This window comes from Thalassophryne amazonica, chromosome 18, assembly GCF_902500255.1.
Source record: "Thalassophryne amazonica chromosome 18, fThaAma1.1, whole genome shotgun sequence".
NCBI classification, from domain to species: domain Eukaryota; kingdom Metazoa; phylum Chordata; class Actinopteri; order Batrachoidiformes; family Batrachoididae; genus Thalassophryne; species Thalassophryne amazonica.
In genome coordinates this window covers 50,727,544-50,753,427 of record NC_047120.1, presented here as the reverse complement: position 1 = coordinate 50,753,427, position 25,884 = coordinate 50,727,544, and the positions used below count along the sequence as shown (strand labels likewise).

The 25,884-nt window shown below is 38.8% G+C and overlaps 1 protein-coding gene across 1 annotated transcript in view; it reads right to left on the bottom strand.

Moving 5' to 3' along the window:
• The window catches only part of ngfrb (nerve growth factor receptor b), a 77,059-nt gene that overhangs the window by 42,415 nt on the left and 8,760 nt on the right, over window positions 1-25,884 (bottom strand). Inside the window, exons 2-3 of the mRNA XM_034193726.1 lie at window positions 24,399-24,540; window positions 5,087-5,443 (exon numbers count right to left, since the gene is read on the bottom strand). Coding sequence (XP_034049617.1) covers window positions 5,087-5,443; window positions 24,399-24,540 — 499 coding nt within the window. The remainder of the gene's footprint in view (window positions 1-5,086; window positions 5,444-24,398; window positions 24,541-25,884) is intronic.

The following is a 25,884-nucleotide window of genomic DNA, read 5'->3' as shown; positions in this document are numbered from 1 at the left end:
GTTATCTGCTTTAAGCTGCGAGTTTGTGAGTTATACCACGGAGTCAGGCACGTCTGATTTAAGGTTCTCTTTTTCAGAGGAGCTACAGCATCCAAAGTTGTCCTCAAAGAGGATATAAAACTATTGATGAGATAATCTATCTCACTCACCGAGTTTAGGTAGCTACTCTGCCCTGTGTTGGTATATGGCATTGGAGAACATAAAGGAGTAATCATATCCTTAAACCTAGTTACAGCGCTTTCTGAAAGACTTCTACTGTAATGAAACTTATTCCCCACTGCTGGGTAGTCCATCAGAGTAAATGTAAATGTTATTAAGAAATGATCAGACAGAAGGGAGTTTTCAGGGAATACTGTTAAGTCTTCAATTTCCATACCATAAGTCAGAACAAGATCTAAGGTATGATTAAAGTGGTGGGTGGACTCACTTACATTTTGAGCAAAGCCAATCGAGTCTAACAATAGATTAAATGCAGTGTTGAGGCTGTCATTCTCAGCATCTGTGTGGATGTTAAAATCGCCCACTATAATTATCTTATCTGAGCTAAGCACTAAGTCAGACAAAAGGTCCGAAAAGTCACAGAGAAAGTCACAGTAACGACCAGCTGGACGATAGATAACAACAAATAAAACTGGTTTTTGGGACTTCCAATTTGGATGGACAAGACTAAGAGTCAAGCTTTCAAATGAATTACAGCTGTGTCTAGGTTTTTGATTAATTAATAAGCTGGAGTGGAAGATGGCTGCTAATCCTCCGCCTCGGCCCATGCTACGAGCGTTCTGACAGTTAGTGTGACTCGGGGGTGTTGACTCATTTAAACTAACATATTCATCCTGCTGTAACCAGGTTTCTGTAAGGCAGAATAAATCAATATGTTGATCAATTTTTGAATTTTTATGCTTAAATAGATTTTTGCTGGTTATTGGTGGTCTGGGAGCATGCACCGTCTCTACGGGGATGGGGTAATGAGGGGATGGCAGGGGGAGAGAAGCTGCAGAGAGGTGTGTAAGACTACTAAATGTGATTAATGTTCTAGCTTTCTTAAAATGGCCAAACAAATAATACTTAGAGCCGACTGATATATTGGCTGGCAGATATTATCGGCCGATATAAGCCCTTTTCAAAGTACTCGCTATCAGCCAAAAGTTTGCTGATAGAATGCCAATAATTTGTCATAAACAGAACAATTATTGAAATAATGTTTGTGTCAGCAATGTAAAATGTCCTTGCACCATTTGTCCAGTAGATGGAGCTCTGACTCCATTCAACTGAGAGCTGCTTACACCCCTGCTTAAATGTGTTCATCACCAGCCCCCTTAGTTCACCGTCACACTGCACTGATTGGCTGACAAAAGCATACAAGTAAGTTTATAAGGATGTTGTTTGTAATAACTTTGCGATTACATTCACCCCACATTTCTCCTGTTTCAGTTCAACTCAGTTTGATTAACTCAGTTTATGTAGTAAGATCTGATGTATTTCACAACTCTTTTTAAGGATATGTATTTGTTAATTTCACAAAGGTTTAATTCTTGATTGCATTTTTTGAACTTGAAAATTCTTCTCTGTTATAAAGTTAATCCAAAAAAGAACATTTTATTCATTAAAAAAAAAAATATCGGCTGATTTATCGGCTATTGGCAAATCACCCAATTTATCCATTATCTGCATTGTTTTCATCCAAATATCATTATTGGCATCGACCTAAAAAAAATCCATATCGGTCGAGCTCTAATAATAATGTCCATGACGCCACCACTTTCCCATAGTCCATCTGTTCAAATAAACAAGCAGTCTAACATTTAAGAAAAAATTGTAAAGGAAATATGTTCTTGACAAAGAAATGTCAGTAACATTTTGCCAGATGGCACACGGGAGGCTCAAGCCTAGATTTGTTTTATTTTATTGTAAAAAAAAAACTGGTGTATAACTGGTGATGGGACAGATAGAGTTGGTGGCTTTCCTCACTCCTCTCCTTCTTGCACTCAGTCTTCAGAACTCTGCACTCTTGACAGATTTGCCATATAGCACCATGCTGCTTCTGTTTCTCAAAGGCTGGTCTAAATGAACAGCTAGACATATTCAGTGCGTTTAAAATGTTCATGTATCCATCCTGTGATTTGTCTAAAGAAAGCCGGTTGTGAAAAATGATGATTTACTATAAATTCATCAATGATGCTTTTTTTTAAAATTATTATGTCAGTATAAGAAAACTTATTTAAAATTGTTTAATTACTTTAGACATTTTATTAAACTATATCTAGCACCCTCTGATCAAGATATATTTGGCAAAATCATCTCTTCTCTTGCAAGTATGTACTGGAACTGCTGAAGGTGGTGGGAACTCCTTATAAACATGAAATATGATGGTGAGAAAGCCTGGGCAAGGATTAAAACGTTCAGCTTAGAATACCAAAGCCAACCAAGGCTCAGTGCGGTTATACTAAGCCAAGTGGCTCACCAGCTCATTATTAATGGAAAACCCATCTAAAACATAAAGACAGGCACGAAAAGCTTTAGGAGGAAACATTGACATTTAAACAAACAATGTACTCATGCGCCAACAAAATTTTCCCCTTTTCTGAGAGAGAACTTGCTGTCGGCATGACTCATTTAAGATCTGGGAAAGCAGTAGGTCTGGATGGCATTACTGCAAAACTCTGGCTCCTACAGATGTTCAGCAAATGCCTGGCAACAGCTACCATACCAAACATGTGGAGGAAGGCCAAAATTGTGACACTGCTCAAGCCCAGCAAAGACCCCAGAACCCCAAGAGCTCCCACCCAACATCACTGTTCATTTAGACCAAGGCACTCCTGATGTTGCCAGGTACTAAATCTCCAACAATACTTTGAGGTTGGCTTGAACACTGCAAAAACTGATATCTAAGAAAGTAACAAAAGACTTCTTTAAAGAAAATCTGACTTAAGTTTTGTTTAAATAGAAACATAATCTTGCTAAACATTTTTAAATAAGAAAAAAATGTCTTATTTGGGGAAAATTTATCTCACAATAAGTTTTCCAGCTAATATCAAGTTGTATTTAACCAGTAACAAGGACAGATAATGGATTTCAAACCATCCAAACAACGGAAAAAAGATTGTTTTCCTTATTTTAAGGCAGAGGCTAATCTTAAAATAAAAATTCTGTCTAGTTTTAAGGCACATTTTGATTATTCAGTACCTAGACATTTTGCTAGTAAATTTTTCTTACACCATTTGCCGATTTTTTTTTTTTGATTAATACAAGACAATTTGGCAAAATTTCTTATTATTTGTCTTATTTTGGGAGGGACAGTTTTTGCAGTGAATAAGTGGACTTCCCAAAGATTAAGTACAGGCGTCAATACTGTTCACTGTTTACAATAACCAAGCACAATTCATCCAACATTTCATATTTGCTGATGATCTCTAAACTGCAACCCATTCAAAAGACATTAAGATTTATTGAGGCAAAAGTTCTGAAATCACTGTCATCATTCTATGAGAAGTACTAGAGTGAAATCTCACAAAACTCACAGGACTTAGTGGCAACTTAGAATCAAATAGTGATTGAAACTTGAAAATCAAAAACACTTCCTCTACCTTGCTATGATTGTGGATAGAACCTTCAGAGTCTACACAAAGTTCAGAAAGAAAGGAACAATCTTCTCAGAAAACTGGCAATTACACTGCAAAAACTGTCCCTCTAAAAATAAGACAAATCATCGAAAATCGAGCCATATTGTTTTGGATTAAGCAAAAAAAGAATCTGCCAATGAGGTAAGAAAAATCGACTTGGTTAGAATTCCCACAACTAGCAAAATATCTAGGCACTGAATAATCAAAATGTGCCTTAAAACTAGACAGAATTCTTATTTTAAGATTAGCCTCTGTATTAAAATAAGGAAAGCAATCTTGTTCCTTTGCTTGGATAATTTGAAATCCATTGCCTTTCCTTGTTACTGCTTAAATACAGCTTGAAATTAGCTGGAAAAACGTATTAAGAAAAAGTGAGATACATTGTTCCCAAATAAGACATTTTTTTCTTATATACAAAATGCTTGAGAAGATTATTTTTCTATTTAGACAAAAATGTTGTCAAAATGTCTTTAAACAAGTCTTTTTTTTTACTTTCTTAGATATCAGTTTTTGCAGTGTACCCAATGATGGACAGATCCAGAAACACTTAAAGGCATCCACTGTATACCAGAGGTGGGAGTAAGTCACTGTCAAGTCATTCTCAAGTCATGAATCAGCAAGTCCCAAGTCAAGTCTCAAGTCACCTGTCAAACACTTGGTGGTCATTATGACTTGAGACTTGCTGATTGATGACTTGAGAGTAACTTGATGGTGACTTACTCCCACCTCGGTTACGCAGTGAGGAATTGTGCGCTATAGGTGACCGTTGTCTCGTTTGAACCCTCTGTGATATTGTGGGATTTGACCACTTACAGGGACCTCCATTTAATATATATATACAGTATATACACACTTCACACAGATAAATGGTGTACAGTTTTGTTTTCGGCTGCAATCACCAAAGCAGTCGCGAAAAGTTTTTTTTTGGTTCCCGATGGAGAAGAAAAGGCGAGGAGGCGGGAGACGTCATGTCGGTAAGCGTACAAACAAACAAACCGCAACACATGCCCACTTTCCCACTGCACTGTAACTATTTCTTTGCATTTTCACTTGGTTTGCGTGCAATTTGCCCAAAACCTCATTGAAAATGCTGCGGTTTGTACCCCGGAAGTAGAGAAATCACTTCATATGTGTCATATTTTACCCCTTTAGCACCGCCCTCAAACAAGACTGCGCTGCCCTCTTAATAGGACCTGTTGCAAGGTTGGGAGGATCAAGTCCAAGGGTCCCCTCGGTCCCACATGCACCGACAGTGAATTGAGGGATGTCAGACAAAGAGCCAGAATTTGGCTAAAGCAACCGTGTAGCAAGATACGATGGTGATGATGGTTAATTTACAGTTCAGAGGTGTCAATACCTGTGATTTCACATCAATAGCAAATAAAAATGAAATGCAAAGCTAAATCAAAGACCAGTATCTTGCTACATAGATGATTAATCTTCATGTACACTTGGATTTGTCTTACCTTGACACAAGCTGTCACTGACTAAGGTGCAGCTCTCTAGCTCCACCCCTTCATCACACAAGGTGCAGGGCATGCAGGGGTCTCGAAAACTCTCCTCGTCAGAGTAGGTATCTGAGGAACACTCCTCACACACGGTGTCCCGATCAGCCTCGCAGGGGTAGAGCATGCCTTGTCCTTTCAAACATTTGGTGCACGGCTCACACTGCTGAGAGAGCTGATTCAGATAGTAGCCATAGCCACAGACACAGATAGCATCATTGGAGTCCGTGCAGGGCGTCTTCATTCGGAGGAGACCTTCACACTGCGTGCACGGCTGGCATTTCTCCGTGTGACTGAAGTTTTCAGAGAAGGTTTCACCTGAAAGAAGAATGAAAGAAGAAATGGCCTGTGAAGTTTCTGCTTTTGGTTCCATCAGTGATGCTTACAGTTGTTTGTGCTCATAAAAAAAACACACAACATGGCTTTAAAAGGTTTCACTTTTCCCATCATGTGTGCAAACCCAAATCAGAAAACATTGGGACCATATGGAAAATGCAAATAAAAATAAAGTAATTAATGCACATGTAGAATGCTAAAAAAGCAGAACTTTGGGCCGTATAACCATTCCATTGCTGCCGTGACTCCTGCACTCTGCAGAGGGGGAGTGGCCAGCAGCAGCTCTTTTTCAATTAAAGCTACAGGTTTGTTGCATGTTTGGGAGAAATTTATTATTATTATTATTATTATTAGTAGTAGTAGTATTATTATTATTATGAAGTTTAATATCTGTTGTTATACACCTGTCCACCTTCATTCCTAACAAGACCTGTTTAAATTCCTCATTTTTGTATAAAATTAATGAGCACTTTTTTCATGAATTCTATAGCTTTTCCATTTCTGCTCATATTTTAAATTTCAAGCTTGTCACATTCCACTATATTTATTTGACAGTAAACATAGTTTTTTTTTTGTCCATTTGTCTATTTGACTTCTTCACTTCTTACAGAAGTATTTTTCCTTTTTATTTTTATTGTTATTTTATGCACCAACTACTTCTTACAGAAGTATTTTTTCCTTTTCTTTTTATTGTTGTTTATGCACCAATGACACCAGATCAGATTCCTTGTATGTGAGAACTTACTTGGCAATAAATTTGATTCTGATTCTAAATCCTTATACTCTGCATTAACACATATCTAATACAGTATTAAATTGTCTCTGGTGTGTTTATTGCCACCCACTAAATCTGCAATATGGATCAGATGCGGCTCAAACTTAGTCTAAGAGTGCCAGTTTGCACCTCATTGTCACAAATGAGAGTGATTGAGGCACGTCCATCCTCCCAGATGGACGTGCCTGGACACGACCAGGAGGCATCCTTGCCAGATGCCCGAACCACCTCAGCTGGCTCCTTTCAACCCGAAGGATCAGCGGCTCTATTCCAAGCCCCTCACGAATGACCAAGCTTCTCACCCTATCTCTAAGGGAGACAGCAGCCACCCTCCTGAGGAAACCCATTTCGGCCGCTTGTACCCGTGATATGGTTATTTCAGTCATGACCCAACCCTCATGACTATAGGTAAAAGTAGGAATGAAGATTGACCAGTAGATCAAGAGTTTTGCCTTTTGACTCAGCTCCCTTTTCGTCACAGCAGTACGGCAGAGCAAATGCAACACCGCCCCTGCTGCACCGATTCTCTGGCCAATCTCATGCTCCACTGTCCCTTCACTCGTGAACAAGACCCCAAGGTACTTGAACTCCTTCACTTGGGGCAAGACCACATTCCCTACCTGTAGTAGGCAATCCATCGGTTTCCTGCTAAGAACCATGGCCTCAGATTTAGAGGTGCTGATCCTCATCCCAGCTGTTTCACACTCAGCTGCAAAAAGCAGTGATGGGACCCTGAGCCCACCAAACTGAAGACCCTGCTCCCCCCGACTATGTCTCAATATCCTGTCCATGACTATCACAAACAGGACTGGTGACAAGATGCAGCCCTGTCAGAGGCCAACCCCCACCAGCAACGACTTACTGCCGAGAACCTGAACACAGCTCTCGCTTTGTGAGTACAGAGATTGAATGGCCCTGAGAAGGGACCCCCTCACTCCATACTCCCGCAGCACCTCCCACAGTATCGCCCAGGGTGCTCGGTCATACGCCTTCTCCAAGTCCACAAAACACATGTAGACTGGATGGGCATACTCCCGGGTCCCCTCCAGGATGCTTGTGAGAGTGAAGAGCTAGTCGATTGTTCAATTCAAATGCCCACAAAATAAACAATCCGGATGTAATCCGGATCAAACTTTGTCAGGTGATAATGAGTGCCAGTCTGCACCTCACTTTCAAATATGAGAGTGATTGGGGCACATTTGATTAAGATATAATGTAAAATATACATTAAGGGGCTTTCAATGTGAAACTTCAATGGCCACAAAATCTGTAATCTGGATCAGATCTTTGTCAGTCTTTAAAGTCAGTCAATAAAGGATACCATCCTACATAATGATTTAAAATATGAAAGACATTTTATCTTTTTTGTCAGCGTTATGAATTTTTGAATATTCATTCAGTGTTAAAGGATAGGGATTTTCCAATTTTCCAACATTTTTCCTGACTTTGACTTTTGAACTTGAAAATTTTATCATTTCTTGCCTATCACGATATGAATCCTGAAAAAAATCTTGACAATATATGAACATTTATGGATTACAGGCTGTTCACAAACAGACAAACAAACAAATGAAGTTTGGCGGAGGTAAAAATAATCAGGCAAGTGTAAATTGTTGACGCATGTGAAATTTATGAATAATTTAGATAAGAATCCAGATCTAGAGGGTCAAAATACATATTTTAGAAAGGTGCATCTAAAATCAACATGTACTTGGGTCAAAAAGTCAATTTTTTATTGGTTTGCTGGTGTGCACGTGTATATATATATATATATATATATATATATATATATATATATATATATATATATATATATATATATATATATATATATATGCCAAAATATTATATATAAAATAATTTTCTTTAATTTCTTTCCTTAAGCTCTGTGAGTGACTTGTAGTTCATTACAGCTTGTTCCTGTTAAAATGTATTTTAACTTTTGCCCAACCTGTTTTATTTTCACTTTTTATTTTTGAATTTTATCTAAAACTACACTCATTGATTTGATCATTGTTAAAAGTGCGTGTAGTGTTGTTTGGAGCCTTGGAAATCAAGATTTATACGTGATTGATTTTTCTTTTTAAATACATGTTGAGACAAAAACCTCTGTTCTAAATTTGTTGAATTACATGCACATACATAAACATATTTTACATAAAAGGTTTAAATATTTGAAAGTGATTTTTTTTTAGGACAGATAGCTCTGCAGAGGACACAATCAATATGAGATGTTTTATGGAATTGTATTTCGGGTGGATGGAGAACTGGGAAGCACACTAAATTATGCAACAGTATAAGAGCTGTGAGTGTGTGTGTGTGTGTGTGTGTGAGAGAGAGAGAGAGAGAGAGAGAGAGAGAGAGAGAGAGAGAGAGAGAGACAGAGACAGAGAGCAAGAGCAAAAGAGAACAGGACGTGGTGGAAGGACTGTAAAAATAAAGCTAAAAGTCATCGTGACAAACTGTCCATGTCGGGTTTTTTTAAGGTGTTGCTTGGTTCACCCAAATCAAACAAAACTGTACTAAAGCAACAGTTCAGCACTGCTGCCTCACAACAAGAATGTTATGGTTTGAATCTGAGCTGAGGTTATTACCTCTGCTAAGGAGGTTATGTTTTGATTGGCGTTTGTCTCTGTCTGTCTGTTTGGTTGTTAACAGGATAACTCAAAAAGTTTTGAACGCATTTGAACCAAATTTGGTGAAATGATGGGAAATATGTCCAGGATCAATCGATTAAAATTTGGTGATGATCCGGATTAAATTCTGGAATATAGCATAATGTATTAGTTTGACCTTTTGTGAATCCACATCCTTCAATATTGATATGTGGCATGGCAGAGGCATGCGTGCTACCAAGTGCCCTTCTAGTTCTTTGTGCAGTTCTCTCAAGGCATGCTGGAGTTGCATACAATTTTTAACCTTGATGGTCGGATAATTTTAGCGCACAGAGCACATAGCACAATCTTTTCCCACTGTAAATGATAAATGGACTGCATTTATATAGTGTTTTTCCATCTGCAGCAGACGCTCAAAGCGCTTTGCAATAATGCCTCACATTCACCCTGATGTCAGGGTGCTGCCATACAAGGTACTCACTACACACTGGGAGCAACTAGGGGATTTTGTGACTTAGTGATTTTCCGGTCAGGCTGGGATTTGAACCAAGGACCCTCTGGTCTCAAGCCCAATGCTTAACCACTACACCATCACCTCCTCACTGTGTGGAATTTCTATCATCACGCCTTCATTGGCATCTTTGAAATGATTCTGGAGATCAAACACTGAATTTTGAATGCATTCAGACACACATCCAAACAAGGGGTTTACGACTACAGGGTAATTCAAAGGTCTGGTGTATTGTAGATTGAGCGTGCTAAATTGATAGCGATCTTCCGTAGGATGTCAGAATAGCAGCATCTTTAATTTGGACATAAGACAGATGGCGCTTAATCAATACAATATGATAAATCAGACATGTCAGCAAAACTCCTCAGATGATGACATACCACAGTGTTCACGCACAGTTGTGTTTTGGGGAAAGAGGGGTATGGAGATTAAAAGCAGTGCATGCATCTGCTTTCTTCCACAGTATAAACATGTTTTGCTGCATTGATGGATGCTGTTCTGTCCGCACTGTGATCGACATGTCCAGGATACACAATCTACCACTCATTAGAGCTGATTATTATTCCTAGGCAGCCAGTGAGTCGATGGATGGTTAGATGAGTCCATCTCCTTCAGTTTGTTAACACCATGACTCAAAAACAAACCAGAGCAATCCGAGAGTTTTGACGTCCGCCAAGGCTTGACGAGGACTCAAAATACCTGGATCTGGATTCCACAACACAATGCAGTAATTGCATACTGATCCCGAATGGTCCGACTGATCAAGATGTTGCAATGTGATATTTAATTCACAAGCTCAAACAAAATAGTGTCGTTCTGATATTGGTTTTACATCGTGATGTCGTATATCCTTGAAGTAGTTTTGACGTAATCCTTAAAAGCGTACAAAATGAAATCCTGATCCAGAATCCGGATCCAGATCACCTCCAAAATTTAATGGAGTCTTCCAAGGCCTAACACCAATGTGTGGTGAAAATTTGGTGAAAACCCGTGAAGCAATTTTGACGTATTCCTCAAAATCCAACAAAGTGAAGTGTACAAATTGAAATCTTCATTCAGAATCCGGATCAGGTGGTGCAGACCAAACGGTCCGCCCCTAAAAATCAGTCTTCCTTTTGCATATGCAAATGCATGATTTCGGACCACAGCAGCACGTCTGAGATGGAGTCTTTTCACCCACCGTAATCAAATGGATTAATGGGATTATTAACCATCAGATGATAAAGGTAAAACTTCTTAAATCATTCTAAAGTCAGTTTTAAGCAGAAACTAGGTCGTTTTAAGCAGAAAGGAGGCAAAATTCCGTGACATTTTGAAATGTCCGACATGCAGTGAACGCATCAGCTAGCAGCTCGTTTAGCCGTTTAGCTCTGATCGCTTCCGCCGCCTTTTATGATGAAATAATGCTGAATTTATGTGGAAATGATTGTTGTACAAAAGCTTCAGATATCTGTTGCTGAGATAGATGATGACTGGAGTGCAGTTTGAAACAGAAACGAGGTGTTAATCCGTGAACCACGTCACCAGGGGGGACAGATTTTTAGGTGGACCGTTCGGTCTGCGACACCAGATCACCTCCAAAATTCAGCGGAGTCTTCCATGGCCTAATATCTACCTGTGGTGCAAATCTGGTGAGAATCCGTGTAGTAGTTTTGACATAATTTTTAAAAACCTATATAAAGTGAAATGTTGATCCAGAATCTGGATCCAGATCACCTCTAAAATGTAATGGAGACTTCCATGGCCCAATATCTCTCTGTGGTGAAAACTTTGTCAAAATCCATGCAGTAGTTTTGACGTAATCCTGCTAACAGACAGACACATATACAAATAAATAAATAAATGCTGATTATTTTGGTGGACGTAAAAATGCAGTCATTTTATAAAACTTCAGATTAAAAGCTCATATAATAAGGATAAACTCTTACATTTGGTAATGTTTGATACACCAGATCAAATGAAAAAAACAAACAAACAAACAAAACCAAAAAAATAAATAACTTTGTTTTAGTTACTGTTTGAAATATGCCATATATCTGCTGAACATGTCTGGGATTGTTGAAGGGAATAATCTTATCATCACCCACATAATCAGTCATGATTGAGCAGTCATGGTTGAAGTTGCCTGCAGTTTGAATTGAAGTGGTCTGTTTCTTTAATTTTTAAAGCTTTTATGTCCAGTGGCCTTATTGGCCACTATTGATGTTTGGAAAAGTATTTTAACAAAGTCATCATACAAAAACAAAGCTTGCCATCTTTGCCTTTTATACCATATGACTATAAATTGATTCCATTGATGAGAACAAGGCATTTGAAGACATTATCTTCAACTCTTAGATAAGGTGCTTTCCCTCATGTTATCCCCATTTTTTTTAGACTAAATGACTATAAAATATAATAATTGCCTTCTTGTATCTTTTATAATTGCACAACATAACCAACATTTTTGTTTTTAATTGTACAATTAATCAACTCAAGACACAAATTTACAAAATCCAAATATTTTTTTAAGATATTCAAATAACAGTGATAACTATGTAAAATAACGACGTAATTACACCAATAAATCTCTTTTCTTCAAGCTCCCTCCAACTGATCAACCCACCACCTCATAGGAAACTTATTTGCAATGTCTAAAGATGAATATATTTGTTGTGGTCTTTTTAGGAATTGCATTCACTGTTGTAATTTTTATTTCTGTTTTGATGATTGTTGCACGTTTCAAATGTCCAATAAGCATTGCAGCCAAAGTTAGTCATGTTCATTCATGTTGGGGATTGCTAGTGCTGAATAGTTATTTTCTTTGTGAAAGTTGAATTTCAGGGATTTGATGGTACGACCTTGTAATTCGGTCATGTGACTTTGACGCGTATCCGCATCTAACGACTCCAGAGCGCTACAGACTTGAGGAGGACCAGTGGTGGGCACAGCTAACCAAAAACTTAACTTCGATAACAGATAATCAGCTAACTGAAAAGTTATCTTTTATAAAGCTAAACCAGCCAAAAATGTATCGGAAGCTAAAGATAACCGATAACTTCCAGTATTGTCTCTGGTACACTTGCAGCTACTAACAAGCTGATTTTGAGTTTTAACACCACAATCACTTCTGGTAGCATCAAAGGCGATTACAGACCCAGGTCTTGGAAAATAAAGCAGTCCTGACTTATGGTTTGGTTTATAAATAAAATTAATACTAATAGAATAATTCCATTAATGTCAATTCTGTCTTTTGTACAAAGTTAAAATATAACATATATTTCTTAATGTTGAATAATGCATTAATTCTGAAGTTTTGTAACAAACACAGACAGATGGCAATGGATTATGGGTAAAATGTGCCTCCACTAACACTGATTGGTTGACTCATTCATTCTATGTAAACCAGCATGTTAATGTGAGGTGTGTCATGTGTTGGTGTTTACAGATAAATGTGCTTTTGTAAAATATGTGATTTTTTATTTATAAAAAAAGGCATTTTCAAAAAAAAAAAAAAAAAGCAAAGTTGTACTTAGATAACCGTCTGATATAACTGATGTCAAAATAAATATAACACTGCTAACTACAGGACGCTCAGTACTAGGGCGAATACTGCCATGAACACTACTGGCCAGTAGGTGGCAGTAGAGACCGTGAAAATTTTCCAAAACAAAATTCCAGATTATCCGTGTCTGCTACATTTAAGACGCGTGGAATTTAATAAATGCAAACTGAATTTCAGACATCTTATATATATATTACTCTGGAACAAAGACAACAGACAGTGTTTGACATAAGCAGGACTCTAATAGCAAACAGGAATCGACTGCAATGATTCCAATTAAAAATAATGGAGGAGCAACCTGGGCTTCTTCTGGCATTTTTACATAAAACAAACACAATAACAACATCTATAAACCCAAAGAATATATTCACAAGAGTTTTAGGCACAATATACAAAGAGTTTAATGCTGTTGTCCGTGTGAAGCCTGATCAGAGCGTCTCAAATGCATTTCTTCTGTCGTGAATGTACTGAGGTACCCATAATGCACCTGGGCACAGCATGTCCACACTAAAACCTTCAAAATGCGTACATTACTTTAAAACTAAAACATACATCTGATATTTTCACTTTATAAAACTTCAGACGTGACATTAAATAACCTGTCCGAAATTAGCTTGGTTAAAATTTTAACCATAAGTTAAAGCTGTATGCCTCTGGATGACTTGGGTGATATTGCCAGCGTATCAGTATGGGGTCAAAAGAAATGAGTGTTTTTCTTTTTTGTGACTAGTTCTTTTTTTGCCAGCAGAGGATAGAGTCTCACCATTATGTATTATAACACCCCCCCAAAACACACTCAGACTACCCTAGCCCCCTCCTCCATCCATGAGTGCTCTCAGAGCCATTATCATAATGTCGTGCATCAATAATGCAAGTCAATACATTAATAACAGCAGCCTGCAGCATGGGGGAGGGGGGGCAAAGAGTGGTGGGAGGGAGAGGAGAACAGACGGCCTTCTCCCGGCTCAGCATATGACAATATGAAAGAACTTTGGCCTTTGGTTTAACATTTTGCTTTGTTTCCAAAACCCATAAATGGAATCTTGACTTTATCCGCTGTGGCTGCTGCACAGCTTAAAGTGTGCAAGTAAGCGTGCACGTGTGTGTGTGTGTGTGTGTGTGTGTGTGTGTGTGTGTGTGTGTATGTGTGTGTGTGAGATAGTAAGCTGGGCTCTGTCTATCCGTAGTGCACAAAGATGCACTGCATTTCCCACGTCTGTCTGTATTCGCCGTGCACGGACGTACAGAATGTGTTTTGTTTTTTTTCTCCACAGCATGTTTGTATGTTGTATGTACTGTATGTGCACGTTATGAGCTGGCTGAGATGTGCACCTCGTGTCTATTCTAGCTCAACAGCTGCACGTGATCTTTTTCATCTCAGGCCGTCTGTTCATTCAGCCAAACTCCTGTGTTTCAGCTGGCCGGACTTTTTGGCACATCAACTAGGTTCCTGTTAACTCACTGAGCCGAGTGGATCCTGGAAATCCTGCTTGAGACTTTATTTATAATACTGCTCACAAGTTTGGAAACATCTCGTCAAATTCAACAATTTCTTGATGTGTTCATTTATTAACCAAATACAGTTTATTTGCAAATCTACCTTATACACACTACTAAACTACTGTGGAAATGACTCATAAAATCTAACAGTTTCTTGACACTTGTCCATTAAAAATCCAAAATATCAATAGAACACATTAGAAAACATTCAGACTCTTGCATTTTAAAATGTGTTAAATGATTAATTATTAAATGACTGAATATATAGTTTTTAAAAAAAATGTTAAATTTTAGTCTTCTTATTATTTATGAAATATTATTATTTACATGTGACCAAGCCTTTGAATGGTAGTGTATATTATTTACAGTTGCAAATAAAAGTAATTTTCATAATCAATTCATTGGAAGATTTTTTTTAATTATTAATGAGAAAGGCGGAAAATATACCACCCAATGAATGTGATTATTTTGATGTCGGTGCTAAACACTTAGTTTTAAGTTTTCCAAAGTTTTCCAATAGCAACCCAGTAACAGCAATGTTTGGACAACATTATAACATATATATATATATATATATATATATATATATATATATATATATATATATATATATATATATGTTATAATGTTTGGACAACATTATAACATATATATATATAGAGAGAGAGAGTGTGTGTGTGTTTTTGTTTATTTTTTAAGCGAGTAGCATTGAAAACCAGTAATGTATTGTTTGTGATTGAAAGAATCTTTTAACGGAACAGAAAGATCCAAATGTCCTTTGTGATATATCGGTTCATCGAGCTCTCTTTTTGTTCACCATTTTCCATCTTCGTGTCATTGCTTCACAAAGAAAAATGGTAAATGGACTGAATTTATATAGCATTTTTCCATCTGCATCAGACACTCAAAATGCTTTACAGTTATGCCTCACATTCAAGCCGATGTCAGGGTGCTGCAATACAAGGCGCTCACTACACACCGGGAGCAACTAGGGGATTAAGGACCTTGCCCAAACGCTGTTATAGATTTTCCAGTCAGGCTAGGATTTGAACCAAGGATCCTCTCAAGCCCAAGACTTAACCACTAGACAATCACCTCCCCTGGTGATGGACCTGGTGATGGACCTGCCAGTGTAGCTACTGAACCTAAACATGCAAAAACAATCATTTTGTGAAAAGCAGTATCCTTTGGTCACGCTTTTTAACACAAGAATTGTAGAAAATTAATTTTATGCATGCAGAACTTCCCCCCAAAAATGTGCGAAATTTGGTTTTTGAAACCTTACTAAATAAATGTGCTCACAGAACATGTTAGATAACTGGAATGGCACACTAGTATTTTCATAACCTTGTATTTATTGATTCATTTTAATTCTTAAATAAATTTCCAAATCAGTTCATTTGGCTCAAAGTTTAAACAAGCAGTGGGTCACCCTTTTGAGTCTGGTCTGCTTGAGGTTTCTTCCTCAGTATCATCAGAGGGAGTTTTTTCTTTCCACTGTTGCCTGTGTGCTTGCTCTAGGGGTTGGTAAGGTTCGACTTTACTTGTGTGAAGTGCCTTGAGGCAGTTTTGTTGTGATTTGGTGCTATATAAACTAAATAAATTGAATTAAATTAAATTAAATTGAATACAAGGATATGTACATCATTCCAATGAATTCTCACAAAACAATTTCACATAAATAGTTTTCTCTGTACCCATATTATTTGACTTCTCTCATGACCTCTGGTCTGCATCACTTTCTGAATGTGGAGCTCCTTGGCTCATGGATTGTCATCCTTCACAGACCAGGGAGGTTTACAGCCGCTTCCTGGTGTAGATGAAGGATCGTCAGGGAATTCATACAGACCGCAAAGCAAACTCTGGGAACTGCATAGGAGCTGGCTCCAGACCAGCTGTGGCCTCTGCAGGCACAGTCTGACCTCTGACCAGGCACTATATGTAATAACTCATAACATTACAAGTACAGTTTCTCCTACACTACATCATGCAGCAGAGCGTATTCACTGTCCTCCTGAATGTAAAATCTAAGTCTACGCAAGTAGCTTCTATGTTAGTTTAAATATGTTTAATTGCAGTTTTTGCTGTAGTGTTTGGCAGCAGTTCCACTTTTGTATCTTCTCAACATCACCGTCCTCATAAAGTCATTGTTTCATTCCAAAACATTTTCCCATCCCTACATGGTAAGGGGCACGATGAGGGCAGTAACACTGGAACACACTTAGGTCTTGTGTCTTGTTAGATCTATTTCCTTTCCTAATGTGCAGCCATATTGGCAAAAGATGAACATTTGTATTAAAATCTGCATATTTTCAAAAATTTATTCAGTCTGTGGCACATGTGGCAGAGAAGTCTGACAGCATACAGAACAAAATGTACAATGCAACACATGTAATCTTTATGATTTATATTGATATTGACAATTAGATACATGTGCTACAAGATACAATCTGACACAATTCTTTGTTTAATGTAGGCATTTATTTTTTATGATAAATTAGAAGAAGTCAAAAGTGTTATTGCATGCCATTAGATACATATTTTATTTTTTAAAACTCAGCAATCTTCTTCAGGTTTTTACTACTGTGCTGCAGCATCAAGCCTGTGCTTGCCTTTTGTTCACCACTGGAGGCAGCACCACGTGCAGTAGCAGAAAGCACAGCAGAGGAGAAGCACAGAAGAAGAAGAAGCTAGTTGTTTTTAGGCTGTTAGCATAGTATAAATTTCTGTGTGCTGAAATTTATCTGTTTTTAAGTTTGAACTCCTCAGTTTTTTCTTTATTTTCTTATGAGTCAAGCCACTTGTGCAGTTGAGATGAGGCAGTGGTGCATCATTCAGAAGCGACATAGATGCACAGTAGCACAAAGGTAAAAACAGGTTTTTGAAAGAAACGCTTGACCAAACTTTCTGAGAGTTTGAAGACACGGAACCAGCGTAACAGCTTCACTCAACCGATAGCATTAAATTTGGACCGCTGATCGATGCAGGAGTCTGCAAATCAATGTGAACCTATTGTTTACTTCAAAACCGATTTCTGATTCATATCTCTGAATTTAGTAAACCTTTGTATTGTTATTTTCATGTCCAAACCTTCAGATTTTATATTCACAAACTTAATGTTTCCTGAAGAAAGAATAAAATCAGCTGATCAGCTTCTGACAGACTGATTTGTTTGTTCTGGCATCTTCTGGTTTAAGCAGTAGCAGTATACAACCCCTGGCAAAAATTATGGAATCACCGGCCTCGGTGGATGTTCATTCAGTTGTTTAATTTTGTAGAAAAAAAGCAGATCACAGACATGACACAAAATTAAAGTCATTTCAAATGGCAACTTTCTGGCTTTAAGAAACACTATAAGAAATCAAGAAAAAAGATTGTGGCAGTCAGTAACGGTTACTTTTTTAGACCAAGCAGAGGAAAAAAATATGGAATCACTCAATTCTGAGGAAAAAATTATGGAATCACCCTGTACATTTTCATCCCCAAAACTAACACCTGCATCATATCAGATCTGCTCGTTAGTCTGCATCTAAAAAGGAGTGAACACACCTTGGAGAGCTGTTGCACCAAGTGGACTGACATGAATCATGGCTCCAACACGAGAGATGTCAATTGAAACAAAGGAGAGGATTATCAAACTCTTAAAAGAGAGTAAATCATCACGCAATGTTGCAAAAGATGTTGGTTGTTCACAGTCAGCTGTGTCTAAACTCTGGACCAAATACAAACAACATGGGAAGGTTGTTAAAGGCAAACATACTGGTAGACCAAGGAAGACAAAGTGTCAAGACAGAAAACTTAAAGCAATATGTCTCAAAAATCGAAAAATGTACAACAAAACAAATGAGGAACGAATGGGAGGAAACTGGAGTCAACGTCTGTGACCGAACTGTAAGAAACCGCCTAAAGGAAATGGGATTTACATACAGAAAAGCTAAACAAAAGGCATCATTAACACCTAAACAGAAAAAAACAAGGTTACAATGGGCTAAGGAAAAGCAATTGTGGCCTGTGGATGACTGGATGAAAGTCATGTTCAGTGATGAATCTCGAATCTGCATTGGGCAAGGTGATGATGCTGGAACTTTTGTTTGGTGCCTTTCCAATGAGATTTATAAAGATGACTGCCTGAAGAGAACATGTAAATTTCCACAGTCATTGATGATATGGGGCTGCATGTCAGGTAAAGGCACTTGGGAGATGGCTGTCATTACATCATCAATAAATGCACAAGTATATGTTGATATTTTGGACAGTTGAAAGGATGTTTGGGGATGACGAAATCATTTTTCAAGATGATAATGCATCTTGCCATAGAGCAAAAACTGCAAAAACATTCCTTGCAAAAAAGACACATAGGGTCAGTGTCATGGCACAGGGTCAATGTCAATGAGCAGATCTGATTTGATGTAGGTGTTAATTTGGGGGCTGAAAATTTACAGGGTGATTCCATAATTTTTTCCTCAGAATTGAGTGATTCCATATTTTTTTCCTCTGCTTGGTCTAAAAAAGTAACCGTTACTGACTGCCACAATCTTTTTTTCTTGATTTCTTATAGTGTTTCTTAAAGCCAGAAAGTTGCCATTTGAAATGACTTTAGTTTTGTGTCATGTCTGTGATCTGCTTTTTTTCTACAAAATTAAACAACTGAATGAACATCCTCTGAGGCCGGTGATTCCATAATTTTTGCCAGGGGTTGTAGAAGTGATGTTGAAGCTGATGTCAATTTATAGTGACATGATCACGATGCAAAATCAATATATTTGATATACTACATATTTTTACTGTTGTATTGAAACATTGGCAAGGTAGAGTTCCAAAATCTGGTTTAAATTACTTCAAATGAACACTGAGCATCCCCATGTGATTTCAAAAGTAGCGTTCCTGTGATCCAAAACTAATATTCATGTCTGCTGAGTAATGAAATACTTTGCTTTTTTTTTTTTTTTTGGACCAAAAAATCCAGTTGTGGGATGAATAAAATGCTTCGTAAATGGTTAGAGGACAAACAGTACTGTGTGGTTGTGGAGGGAGAGTCTGACTTCTTTCCATTGAATTTTGGTGTTCATCAGGGATTTGTTCTGGCTCCTACTCTGTTAAATGCGGATGTTAGCAGAGTTCATGGAGTCCGCCTACTTGGATACCTTTGTTGGTGAGGAAAGGTTCACTGACCTTGACTTTGTACAATCAGTGATCCCTGATTGCAGCACTTGAGAAGCTGTGTGAAGATTTGGAATGTCTGAGTTTGAGATTGTCCAGGATCATGACAGACATCCAGGCTTTCTATAATTTGTGGGCTCACACCTCAGAACTAAATTAGTTTGTGGTTAAAATGTTGAACTTGGTTCGGCACAATGGAATAGCGGTTAGCACTGTTGCCTCACAGCAAGAAGGTTGTGGGATTGCCTCCCACCTAGTCCTTTCTGCGTGGAGCATATTCTCCAAGTGTTCACGTGGGTTCCCTCTGGGTGCTCCGACTTCCTCCTACTTCTAAAGACAGGTGAATTGGTGAATTTAAATTGACTGTGTGTGTGACAATGTGTTTCTCTGTCTGTATGTGGCCCTGTAATAGACTGGCATCCTGTCCAGGATGTTCGAAGCCTCAGGTCTTATGACTGCTGGGATAGGTTCCAGCCTCCCCATGAGCCTTGATTGGAGTAAGCTGGTATAGAAAATGATTGAATGAATGAGAGACACTTATCTTATTAGTAGCATTCGTGTCTCTGGAACATCAAGATAGTCATGAATTTGATGTACAGAAGTGTTTGGTGATGTTGATATCTTTGCAGAAAAATGAAGGTCCAGGTTTTCATGGTCCTGCCGATGCTGCATCAAAAACCGTCATTCATCAATAGCTGATATAACAACATGGGCACTGCATTACTTTGGGACTGTTTTGTCAAGAACTACATTGCAGAGTTACCTTCACAAATGCCACTTCACACTTTGCTGTGCAAAAAATAAAATAATAATAATAATAATAATAATTTTTTATATATATATATATATATATATATATATATATATATATATATATATACAAGGGCTATTAGAAAAGTATCCGACCTTATTATTTTTTTAAAAAACCATATGGATTTCAATCACGTGTGATTACATCAGCCAAGCTTGAACCCTCGTGGGCATGCGAGAGTTTTTTCACGCCTGTCAGTGACGTCATTCGCCTGTGAGCACGCCTTGTGGGAGGAGTGGTCCAGCCACCTCGTCAGAATTCCTTTGTCTGAGAACTTGCTCAGAGACTGGCGCTGTGCTTCATCAAAATTTTTTCCAAAACTGTGAGGCGCATCCGAGTGGATACCATTCGACAAATTAAGCTGGTTTTCAGTGAAAATTTTAACGGCTGATGAGAGATTTTGGATTGTTTCTATCGCTGTAAGGACTTCCCACGGAGCGGGACGTCGCGCAGCGCTCTGAGGCGACGTCGTCATCCTGTTTCAAGCTGAAAACCTCCAAATTTAAGCCTCTGTTAACCCAGGACGTCGTGAGAGAACAGAGAACTTTCAGAAGAGGTCAGAATCAGCAGTTTATCCAGACATTCCACTGTTAAAGGAGATTTTTTTAATGAAAGACGTGCGGATGGACTGGCGCGTCGGCTCGCAGCCGGCGCAGCGCGCCCGCCATAGGAAAGACACCTCCATTGGAAGCCTTAAGGACAAGTTGGAACATGCCCTGCTGTTAAACAATTTCTCAGATACTCACTCAACTGAAAGCCACCAAAAGCTGCCTGGATTTTACAAATGGTTATCCTGTGGCGGGCACGCTGCGCCGGCTGCGAGCCGACGCGCCAACCCGTCCGCACGTCTTTCATTAAAAAAATCTCCTTTAACAGTGGAATGTCCGGATAAACTGCTGATTCCGACCTCTTCTGAAAGTTCTCTGTTCTCTCATGACGTCCTGGGTCAACAGAGGCTTAAATTTGGAGGTTTTCAGCTTGAAACAGAATGACAATGTCGCCTCGGAGCGCTGCGCGACGTCCCGCTCCATGGGAAGTCCTTACAGCGATAGAAACAATCCAAAATCTCTCATCAGCCGTTAAAATTTTCACTGAAAACCAGCTTAATTTGTCGAATGGTATCCACTCGGATGTGCCTCACAGTTTTGGAAAAAATTTTGATGAAGCACAGCGCCAGTCTCTTAGCAACTTCTCACACAATGAAAAGCCGACGAGGGGGCTGGACCACTCCTCCCACAAGGCGTGCTCACAGGCGAATGACGTCACCGACAGGCGTGGAAAAACTCACGCATGCGCACGAAGGTTCAAGCTTGGCTGACGTAAAAACATATGAATCAAATCCATATAGTTTTTTTAAAAAATAAAAAGGTTGGATACTTTTCTAATAGACCTCGTATATATATATATATATATATATATATATATATATATATATATATATATATATATATATACATATATGAGGGTAGACTGAAAAGTTCTAAGGCTCCCCATGAAGGAGTAATGCATTAACTGCATTATAGTGAGCCTTAGAACTTTTCAGCCTACCCTCGTGTATATATATATATACTCAACAAAAATATAAACGCAACACTTTTGGTTTTGCTCCCATTTTGTATGAGATGAACTCAAAGATCTAAAACTTTTTCCACATACACAATATCACCATTTCCCTCAAATATTGTTCACAAACCAGTCGAAATCTGTGATAGTGAGCACTTCTCCTTTGCTGAGATAATCCATCCCACGTCACAGGTGTGCCATACGAAGATGCTGATTAGACACCATGATTAGTGCACAGGTGTGCCTTAGACTGCCCACAATAAAAGGCCACTCTGAAAGGTGCAGTTTTGTTTTATTGGGGGGGGGATACCAGTCAGTATCTGGTGTGACCACCATATGCCTCATGCAGTGCAACACATCTCCTTCACATCATCCGTGAAGAGAACACCTCTCCAACGTGCCAAACACCAGCGAATGTGAGCATTTGCCCACTCAAGTCGGTTACGACGACGAACTGGAGTCAGGTCGAGACCCCGATGAGGACCACGAGCATGCAGATGAGCTTCCCTGAGACGGTTTCTGACAGTTTGTGCAGAAATTCTTTGGTTATGCAAACCGATTGTTTCAGCAGCTGTCCGAGTGGCTGGTCTCAGACGATCTTGGAGATGAACATGCTGGATGTGGAGGTCCTGGGCTGGTGTGGTTACACGTGGTCTGCGGTTGTGAGGCTGGTTGGATGTACTGCCAAATTCTCTGAAACGCCTTTGGAGATGGCTTATGGTAGAGAAATGAACATTCAATACACGAGCAACAGCTCTGGTTGACATTCCTGCTGTCAGCATGCCAATTGCACGCTCCCTCAAATCTTGCGACATCTGTGGCATTGTGCTGTGTGATAAAACTGCAGCTTTCAGAGTGGCCTTTTATTGTGGGCAGTCTAAGGCACACCTGTGCACTAATCATGGTGTCTAATCAGCATCTTGGTATGGCACACCTGTGACGTGGGAAGGATTATCTTAGCAAAGGAGAAGTGCTCACTATCACAGATTTAGACTGGTTTGTGAACAATATTTGAGGGAAATGGTGATATTGTGTATGTGGAAAAAGTTTTAGATCTTTGAGTTCATCTTATACAAAATGGGAGCAAAACCAAAAGTGTTGCGTTTATATTTTTGTTGTATATATAGCAGCCTTATGTTAACCTTGTCCAGATGCAGTGTCGACTTTTCTGGACTTGGAGGCATTTGGGTTGGACTATCACACAGGGGAAATGTATTATGGTCAGAAAAATCAGTATTCCACATATTTTATTGGAATAAATGGACTTTGTGTGCTGTACACCATAGATGAAAAGGACCTTCCCGATGGTTAGCAGCAAGAAGTCCAAAAGTCACAGTCGTTCATGCTATGGGGTTGTGTCATTGTCCTTGGCAAAGGTAATTTACACTTCTGTAATGACAGCATTAATGCAGACAAGTACAGTGAAATTTCAGTGCAACATGTACTGGCTTCAATGCAAAATCTTTTCCAAGGATGTTCATGCATTTTTCAACAAGACAGTACAAAAAAAAAAAAAAACACTTTCTGCACCAATTCCAAAAGCAGTGGCTGTGGAAGAAGAGGATACGGATAATGGATTGGACATCCTGCAATCCTGACCTGTCCCCAATAGAGAATGTGTGGAGAATTTTTGAAATGCAAAATGCAACAACATTGACCCCGTACCTTAAGACATGTTTGCAGGAAGAATGGGACAAAATAATGTTTGTTTGTTTGTTTTTATTTGAATTTCCTGTCATCCCACTTTTTCTGATTTGTACGTGAATGTCATCTATGAAGCTAGTGCCATGTGACATATTTCCCAGTACATGATCCAGCACATAGGTGCCTCAGAGTTGAGGACCCCCGGAACTGAAAAGGCTAATGGGACATCCATGTATCATCACTGAGCTCCAATTGATGAAGGCTACTTTTGAGAGGTGGGGATGGACTGGCCGTCTGCCTGGGTGGTTGCCAGTCCACACACAAGGCGGTTTCAGTAGCATGGCGGATGTCGCAACTTCAGGCAAAAGCACATGCTTTTGAACTGACATGGCTATACCAAGAGTACTTAAATCAGAGGTCTTCACAATTATTTTTTCATACTCTACCACCATAATTTTGGATTTCTCCATCAGTTCTTTTCTGTGTATCCGGGTTTACTGCAGCTTGACCCAGCATACAATGAGTAGAGGGGTTAAATCATAGCTGTATTCTGGCTCAGGTTTCCCGAATACAGCTAAAATTGACTGTAGGATTATCCATAGTCTGACTTAAATCACGTTCTCTCAACAAATACAGTTGTTACATATAAAAGCTACATGATACGTGACTCATACTGTATACCCAAACTTTGTGTGTGTGTGTGTGTGTGTGTGTGTGTGTGTGTGTGTGTGTGTGTGTGTGTGTGTGTGTGTGTGTGTGTGTGTGTGTGTGTTGCCTACACATGACATTCACACGCTATGCTTGTAGTACTCACTATCGAGGCAGGGGGCGCAGATGGTCTGCGTGACTCCACAGGCTTTGATGACGCCCTCTCCGGGCTGGCACTGTTCGCAGCACTCGCCGTTAGCAGTAAACTGGCCTGACAAACAATTCTCCTGGTTGGCCAGGGTGCCAACCTGACAAAGAGAATGGTCAAAAATGAAGAAGCAGTGGTTAAAGGCAAAGACCACATACATAGCACATTTCACAATCAAGTGCAGTGTCCGGGGGACGTTTGTATTCCTATGGGTTGTTACGGAATCATGTCACTTCCAGTGAAGTGGCCAATTCGAAGGCGAGAATTCGTACTTCCGCGACTGGCTGCCTGATGAAAGCAAGCTCGGGCTGCATTGATTGTTTATCGAGATCAGCTTTGCAGCAGTTTTTTTTGTCTCTAACTTGCGTCTAACAGCAAGCTGACAGCTACCACTGCCTGGAACGACAAGATTTATACACCAAGCTGACCTGAAATGAACCATTGTACATTAAATTGACTTTATTGATGAGTATGACCCCTTTGAAAAGATTTATATTGAGGTCGGCGATGTTTCATTGGCCTATTAAACAGGTTATATGCTATTGGAAGAGTGTCAGACAAAATTAAACAGAACATTTAGAATATTTAAAACAACAAATCAGTATCCCACCTGCTGAACATATTAAAATGTGAACTCACAGCAAATATAAGATTTTATTCAACTTATTTACTTAATGAAACGTTGTACAAATTGTGGGAGAATAGAAGATTCTATTCAGGTTATGTACTTACTGAAACATAGTACAAATAGTGGGAAATTTGTTGGCATTAGCAAAAAAAAACAAAACAAAAAAAAAAACAATGGATTTTAGCTAACGTCTCATCAGTGTTGTCAAGCTAAACTCCATCGCACGACACACTCACAACATACGTTTCACAGTAACAGTATTTGCTAGGATGCTGGCATTACACGTTTTATTATAAAATGGTGTGAGCAACATGAACTATCTGATGTTGTTTAACTTTGCTACCAGTAACATCAGTGAGCCATGTCATCTTTGAAATATGAATGTTATGTCAATCAAAAATAAAGGTTTCAAAATAAAGGTTTTGAAAATTAATTCTCAAAATTTTCATAATAAAGGATGCACATCATCATGCTATGCGCAAGCCATATCCGAAAGCTGAGATTGAGCTAACAAACAGTCAGAGAGCCACATACTCGCCCTCACAGAGGCGCTTCTTGAATATAGATAGATATTCACTGTGTAAGCAGTACCTGTCACTGCTTAAAAATAACTGTCCACATAATTTTTTTTTAAATCAACCAAGGTGTGATGTTGCTTTTAAAAACTTTACTTCGGAGGTGACAGGACACACAGGCTAAAAAAAAAGATCCCCCCACATTTGCTACTGTGTGTGCGACTAATCAAAAATCTCATGAATAAATTACGACATTCTGTTCAAATTTCTTTATTAATCTGCATTTTTGCTCAAACATTTA